This window comes from Pterocles gutturalis, unplaced genomic scaffold, assembly GCF_000699245.1.
Source record: "Pterocles gutturalis isolate BGI_N339 unplaced genomic scaffold, ASM69924v1 scaffold361, whole genome shotgun sequence".
In the NCBI taxonomy this organism is placed as follows: Eukaryota; Metazoa; Chordata; class Aves; order Pterocliformes; family Pteroclidae; genus Pterocles; species Pterocles gutturalis.
In genome coordinates, this window is record NW_010105115.1 from 7,377 (window position 1) to 15,482 (window position 8,106).

At 36.2% G+C, this 8,106-nt stretch overlaps 1 protein-coding gene across 2 annotated transcripts in view; it reads left to right on the top strand.

Moving 5' to 3' along the window:
• Positions 1-373: 373 nt before the first annotated feature.
• The window catches only part of ARHGAP5 (Rho GTPase activating protein 5), a 36,722-nt gene continuing 28,989 nt past the window's right edge, over positions 374-8,106 (top strand). For both annotated transcript variants that reach the window (XM_010087241.1, XM_010087242.1), the window contains exon 1: positions 374-4,151. In XM_010087241.1, coding sequence (XP_010085543.1) covers positions 429-4,151 — 3,723 coding nt within the window. In that variant the 5' untranslated portion in view covers positions 374-428. The remainder of the gene's footprint in view (positions 4,152-8,106) is intronic.

Here is an 8,106-nt window from a genome sequence, read left to right on the forward strand (position 1 = left end):
CCTATCAAAATAGATTGTAAACGGTTATTAAACTATGCTTAAAAACAGTTTATTTTAAAATTTAAAATATAAATAGCATTAATGAATTATGAGTGTAAGATCTCATTTGAAGTTGTAAAATTTTCATGTACACAGAAAACAATTTCAGGGTGAGCAAGCAAAAGTGCTTCTAAAAATTGCCTTTCTTTCATGAATATTAGAAAGAAATACGTGCAATCTTTAAATTCTTATTTTGCTCTTTGTTTTCTTTAGGAAGATGATCCTCCTCATCCTGGTTGTCTGAGGTTCTCTCAATGACAAGCTGAAGAAGTAACAAGTGAAAGCTATTTCTGGAACCCTGGATATACAACTTAAATTTGTAGGAACCTTTCCAGAATGAAAACCACATACAGTTACTTTAATAATTGCGAAAGGATGAGAGGAAAGTTATGATGGCAAAAAACAAAGAGCCACGTCCTCCATCTTATGCTGTTAGTGTTGTTGGACTGTCCGGAACTGAAAAGGATAAAGGTAATTGTGGAGTTGGAAAGTCGTGTTTGTGCAATAGATTCGTTCGTTCAAAAGCAGATGAATATTATCCTGAGCATACCTCTGTGCTTAGCACAATTGACTTTGGAGGAAGAGTTGTTAACAATGATCACTTTTTGTACTGGGGTGACGTAACGCAAAGTGGTGAGGATGGAATTGAGTGCAGAATTCATGTAATTGAACAGACTGAGTTCATTGATGATCAGACTTTCTTGCCTCATCGGAGTACAAATTTGCAACCATATATAAAACGTGCAGCTGCCTCCAAACTGCAGTCAGCAGAAAAATTGATGTACATTTGCACAGATCAGCTTGGCTTGGAGCAAGACTTTGAGCAAAAACAAATGCCTGAAGGGAAATTAAGCATAGATGGGTTTTTATTGTGCATTGATGTAAGCCAAGGATGCAATAGGAAGTTTGATGATCAACTTAAATTTGTGAATAATCTCTATGTCCAGCTCTCAAAATCTAAAAAACCCATAATAATAGCAGCAACAAAATGTGATGAATGTGTGGATCATTATCTGCGAGAGGTTCAGGCCTTTGCTTCAAATAAGAAGAACCTTGTGGTGGTAGAAACATCGTCAAGATTCAATGTCAATGTTGAAACATGTTTTACTGCGCTGGTGCAAATGATGGATAAAACTCGTGGTAAACCTAAAATAATCCCCTATCTGGATGCCTACAAAACTCAAAGACAGCTAGTTGTTACTGCAACAGATAAGTTTGAAAAGCTTGTCCAAACTGTGAGAGACTATCATGCAACTTGGAAAACTGTTAGTAATAAACTGAAAAACCACCCTGATTATGAAGAGTACATAAATTTGGAAGGAACAAAAAAGGCCAAGAATACTTTTTCAAAACACATAGAGCAGCTTAAACAAGAACATATTAGAAAAAGAAAAGAAGAATACATTAATGCATTGCCAAGAGCTCTTAATACTCTTCTGTCAAATCTTGATGAGATTGAACACTTGAGCTGGTCGGAAGCCTTGAAGCTAATGGAGAAAAGGCCTGACTTCCAGTCCTGTTTTGTAGTGCTTGAAAAAACACCCTGGGATGAAACTGACCATATAGATAAAGTGAATGACAGAAGGATTCCATTTGACCTTCTCACCACACTAGAGGCAGAAAAAGTTTATCAAAACCACGTGCAGCATCTTATATCTGAGAAAAGGAGGGTTGAAATGAAGGAGAAATTCAAAAAAACTCTTGAGAAAATCCAGTTCATTTCACCCGGACAGCCATGGGAAGAAGTTATATGTTTTGTAATGGAGGACGAAGCATTCAAGTACATTACTGATGCAGATAGTAAGGAAGTGTACAGCAGGCATCAGAGGGAGATTGTTGAAAAAGCCAAAGAGGAGTTTCAGGAAATGCTTTTTGAACATTCAGAGCTGTTTTATGACTTGGATCTTAATGCAACACCAAGTTCAGATAAAATGAGTGAAATTCATGCAGTTCTGAGTGAAGAACCTAGATACAAAGCTTTACAGAAACTTGCACCTGATAGAGAATCTCTTCTGCTTAAACACATAGGATTTGTTTATCACCCAACTAAAGAAACTTGTCTCAGTGGCCAAAATTGCATGGACATTAAAGTAGAGCAGTTACTTGCCAACAGTCTTCTGCAACTGGACCATGGCCGTTCAAATTTGTACCATGATAGTGCCAACATAGATAAAGTCAATCTTTTCATTTTGGGCAAAGATGGCCTTGCACAAGAATTGGCAAATGAAATTCGGACACAATCCACTGATGATGAATATGCATTAGATGGAAAAATATATGAACTAGATCTTAGGCCTGTTGATGCAAAATCTCCCTACCTGTTGACTCAGTTGTGGACCTCAACCTTTAAACCACATGGTTGTTTCTGTGTGTTTAACTCTATTGAATCACTGAATTTTATTGGGGAATGCATTGCAAAAATAAGAGCTGAAGCATCTCAGATAAGGAGAGACAAGTATATGGCCAATCTTCCATTTACGTTAATACTGGCTAACCAAAGGGACAGTGTTAGCAAGAATCTACCTATTCTGAGACATCAGGGACAGCAATTGGCCAACAAATTACAATGTCCTTTTGTAGATGTGCCTGCTGGTACATATCCACGCAAATTTAATGAGACCCAAATAAAACAAGCTCTGAGGGGAGTACTGGAAGCAGTTAAACACAATTTTGATGTTGTAAATCCAGTTCCCACCATTAAAGATCTGTCAGAAGCTGACTTAAGAATTGTCATGTGTGCCATGTGTGGTGATCCGTTTAGTGTGGATCTTATTCTTTCACCCTTCCTTGACTCTCACTCCTGTAGTGCTGCTCAGGCTGGCCAGAATAATTCTTTGATGCTTGATAAAATAATAGGTGAAAAGAGGCGTCGAATACAGATAACTATATTATCATATCATTCTTCAATTGGTGTAAGGAAAGATGAACTTGTTCATGGATATATACTGGTCTATTCTGCAAAGCGGAAGGCATCCATGGGAATGCTTCGGGCATTTCTTTCTGAAGTTCAGGATACGATTCCTGTCCAGTTAGTCGCTGTTACTGATAGCCAGGCAGACTTCTTTGAGAATGAAGCAATCAAGGAACTCATGACTGAAGGAGAACACATAGCAACAGAGATTACTGCAAAGTTTACAGCTTTATATTCATTATCTCAATATCATCGTCAAACTGAGGTTTTCACATTGTTCTTCAGTGACGTATTGGAGAAGAAAAACATGATTGAAAGTTCTTATATGTCAGACACCACAAGGGAAACAACGCATACAAGTGAAGATGTTTTTCCGAGATCTCCCAGAGGAGGTTCCCTTGACTATAATTACCCAGATTCAGAGGATGATGCTGAAGGACCACCACCTTACAGTCCAATTGGTGATGATGTAAGGTTACTCCCAGCACCTAGTGACCGTTCAAAATACCGATTGGATTTGGAAGGAAATGAGTATCCTATTCACAGTACACCACTCAATTGTCACGACCATGAACGCAACCATAAAGTGCCTCCTCCAATAAAACCGAAACCACTTGTTCCAAGAACAAATGTGAAAAAACTGGATCCTAACCTCCTGAAGACAATTGAGGCAGGTATTGGAAAAAACCCCAGGAAACAACCTTCTCGAGTGCCTGTGGCATCAGCAGAAGATACAGACCAATCTGACAACTATGCCGAACCTATTGACACTATTTTCAAACATAAAGGCTTTGCAGATGAGATCTATGCGGTTCCAGATGATAGCCAGAATCGTATTATTAAAGTTCGAAACTCAATTGTTATAAATACCCAAGGTGAGGAAGAAAATGGGTTTTCTGATAGAATATCCAAAAGTCATGGGGAAAGAAGGCCTTCAAAATACAAATATAAGTCCAAGACTCTTTTCAGCAAAGCTAAGTCGTACTATAGGAGAACACATTCGGATGCAAGTGATGATGAAGCTTTCACCACCTCTAAAACTAAAAGAAAAGGAAGGCACCGTGGAAGTGAAGAAGACCCACTTCTTTCACCTGTTGAAACATGGAAGGGTGGCATAGATAACCCTGCTATTACATCGGATCAAGAATTGGATGATAAAAAAATGAAAAAGAAAACGCACAAAGCAAAAGAAGATAAGAAGGTAAGTCGATTGATTTAAATTTTATTTACAATTTCTGATCTGTTTTAAGAAGGCAAGTGTCAAAATACTCAAGAGTTGCACCGTATTTTGAAACAGGTGCTTTCAAATTTTAATGTAGTATGGCTTGATTTTTATCTGAGTTTCTACTTAACTTGCTTGGACCTAGCAAACTTGAAGGAATGAGATGGTTTGTTTGCCTAATCAACTGTTCAATAAGTTTCAGTTCTTTTCACCTCTGTATGTACATGTGCAGTCTCCCTTACGTATGAGTAAGTGAAGGCATAATTTGATCCATTAATTCTTCTTTGTTAATAATAATTTATTTTTTTTTTTAAAGCTGTTTTATGAGTTCTTGGGTAGAACTGGTTCTTTCAGTTCTTGCAGTTCTGGCTGTTGGAGTGAAGTTTAGGGTTGATGAAGGAAAGAGGTGGTTTCTTTTTAATTCTCAGTTGTCTCCCTGGAACTCTAAAACGAGTATGCGAAGGAAACTTTGTGCGGTGGTTTTACTGACTGCTGCCTTTTCCTAGTGTGGTCAAGCAAATAACCAAGTTGAAAGCTGTGCTACCTGTATGTTTCACTATTCAAACAAAATAAAGGGAACAAAATGCCTGTCCAGTGTGGTTTTCTCAATAATAGTGTGACATTCTGCTTGAAAAATTTCTACACTTTATTTTAATCTTTATGCTTGATAGTTACTTATTTTTGACTTACTCTTTTGAAAATTATATCAAGGTAGTGTTGTGGTATAGGTACTAGATGTGTACCCTTTAGAGTTTAGATTTTAATTTTAGGCTAGCAATCATTGTCTCGCATAGAGTTTTTGTTTAATATTAAATCAGGAGTGTTTCTGGCCAATTAAGTGTTTTTCTTTCTTGTCTCATAGTAAGTCGACCTTTTTAATATTGTCTTTTGTAGCATTTTAAAAATGTCCCTTTTAACTTAAATCTGATAGTACTTGAATAGCATTTGGAAAAAAAAGTTTTGTTCAATAGACCATATTTAATTTTTACTAATGGATTAAATTCTGAATTGCACTTCCCAATATGCAGCTGTGATTTGAATTGCACATGGCTGATTTAAAGGGCACTAACTTTTCTTAAGGCTTACCCATAAGCATAGATAATGGTGTCTTCTGGGTATAAAATTATACCGGTAAAAACACTTTGAAGTTCTTCTTTTTTGGGAAGCTTAAATGCTTTTAAAAACAATAATTTATATACTTTTGACTGAAATAATATTGCTACATAGAAATTGATACATAATATTCATAATCTTCCTACTGTCTCAGCTGTGTTGCGTTGACAAAAAGTTCTTCCAAATTGGATATTTATGTTTAAATTGTGTAGACCAAATATAGTGGGATCTTCTCTTCCTGGCATTGTCTCAGGAAACTGCCTGACCCCCAAAGCCTCTGCTTTTTGCTTTGGCCTGTTGAGAAGCAGCCCGAGTTGGAAGTTTCAGGCTGTTTGAAATTTTTGTAGTGGTTCAGACTCTTGAAGAGTCTAGGAGTTAAGTTTTCTTTAATGTACCTCTTGGTTTTGTTGTTTTTTTTGTTTGTTTGTTTGGGTTTTTTTATTGGTTTTGTTTTTTCACTTGCAAGCTTTGGTCCAGGGCTGATGCTTTCAAAGTAGTCAGAGAAAGCTTTTAATAGTAGAAGTATAAATTATTGTAATGATGGAGAAAGCAAATTTGAGAGCTAAAATGTTTGCAAGCATTCAACATACCTAAGAATATTGAGTGCTTAGTGCTTTTGATAAGTAGTGACTTCTGTGTGTGTTGACTTGTGTTATATTGAAGTGAGAGTAGTTCCAGTTCACATGATGAGTCATTCTAGTTTTTAATATACTCCTTTGGGTTTTTTAACTGTTGATTTATTTTCTTTGCAAGAGAGATGCAGTTTTATTAGTTTTGGAACTTATTCACCATGTTTTCCTGTGTTGTTTTAGATGAGCAGCTAGCAGTTTTTAATTACAAAAACACAGAAATGATTCAAATTATACTTCCTTTGTTGAGTGTTATTTAGTGAATGGGAGGGATCTTGGTGCACCACTATTTACAGATTACTTTTTTTTTTAAAGCATATGGACCCCTTGCATGTGAAAAGCAATAAATAAAACGTTTGTACTCCTTTCTGAATATTTCTTAAAGCTCTTACTGTTACTTTTTCTGTTATTCAGCTGTATGTAAAGAGAACAGAAGATATGTGTAACTATTCTTGCTATAATTATAGAGATTCTGAAATACAGAAATCTTGTGAACAAAATGAAATTATTTCGAAAAACTCAGCCTTTGAAGTCTGAGGTCCTTATTGTCTCTGTCAAATATTCCAACTTGATTTAAAAAAAAATATTTTTTTTTTGTAGTCAACGCTGTAGTATGCTGTTGCTTTTTAAAGCCCAAATAGGATGCAACATTCTTGGTACTCTTTTCATCCTTTCATCTCTTTTGGTTTGAGGAGATGTGGTGTTTCTGGGTGGGTTTCTTGTATGGTATTACAGAAAGCTACTATGCACAGTCATTTGTGGTTTTTGCACTTCGGTTTTCAGTTATGCAAAGCAGATTTCATCTAGAGACAATTTGCCTATGCAGATTTTTATATTTAGAATTTTTCAAAAATTGTGTTGGGAGGTGTTGGTTTTGGGTTTTTTGGGTTTGGCCTTTTTTTCCCCCGCGCTTATGACAATGACTTTAAAGTTAAACACAGTGAAAGTTTCTAGAATCTCCAAGATAAAAATAGATACCATTTTAAGAAAATGTTTTAAAGGCAGGGCCAGAATTTGAAGATAATGTGTTTCAAGAAAGAAATGTAACCTTGCTGAAAGATGCTCATTCTGTTTTGATGCTTTCAGACCCCAGTCTCTCAACTTAAAATACAAAATTATATAAATGTATGGGCACTAGGACAGATAGAGGGAATCAGGGGGATGGGTACAGTGATCGTAGGATTCAGCTAAAAAATTGAAGGAAAGAGGAAAGAGCTGGATGGGTAGGAAGGAGGAATGGAGTTCTGGCAAACAATAGAACAGGTGAAACAACAGTTCCTTTTTACAACCCTGAAATTAACAGCTGTAGTTTGATCTGCTAACGCATCTGTACCAAACTTATTTTAAAAATCTATTGTGAACACATGTTATTAAAGGTAGAAGTAAATACTCAGAATTCTTCTACTTGTTGCTATTCGGAAGCATAAATTAAAATGGTTTACTGTGGAAAGTATAGCAATGACAAATCTGTGGCGAGCAGCTAATGTTACTTGCAAGGTCCTCTAACATTGCTTACTACCAAAGGAAATTAAAGAATTTAAAACTGAGACCAGATAAGTAGAGTATGCTTTGATCTGAGTTATTTGCCCTTTATTGTTGTCTATAACACCATGTTTGTGTTCTCAGATCTTATTTTTATGTACTGGTAGTCAGAACTGGAAGAACCATCCTTGAGCTCTGTTTTCGATTATCACAGAAATAATTCCTCTGAAAACTTTTATCCCCTCATTCTCACCATTCTGTAAAACTCCTCCAAACAGAACGACTTTTTCCTCTGTATTGGTGAGGAATCTTCTTTTGATTTCCAGTTTTCACCTTTCATTGTGGCAACATTTCTCCTGAAATGTTTTTTCCTTTTGTGATGTCTGTCACCTCAAAACAGATGAACAGAATATGGCTCCTTCTTGACCTGAGATTTAAAAGATCAATGAACCTATTTTATTTTATTACCGTGCTTCTAAATGTTCAGAAAAATTTGTGTAGCCTTGCGTGTACTGTTAACTTTTTCTGGTAGGGAAGTATATGAAGGAAGATGGAGAGAAGGAGAAAACAGAAAGCAGACTGGTTTCAAAGTCATAGGACTTTTTAGCCAAGTTGGTGCAGAGTTGTGTGCACGCTATGCTTGAAAGCTTTCAAATGCATGTTGTATGCCCATGTTTGTTAAGCTATGGTGTGCTTTTTTTTTTCCCTAC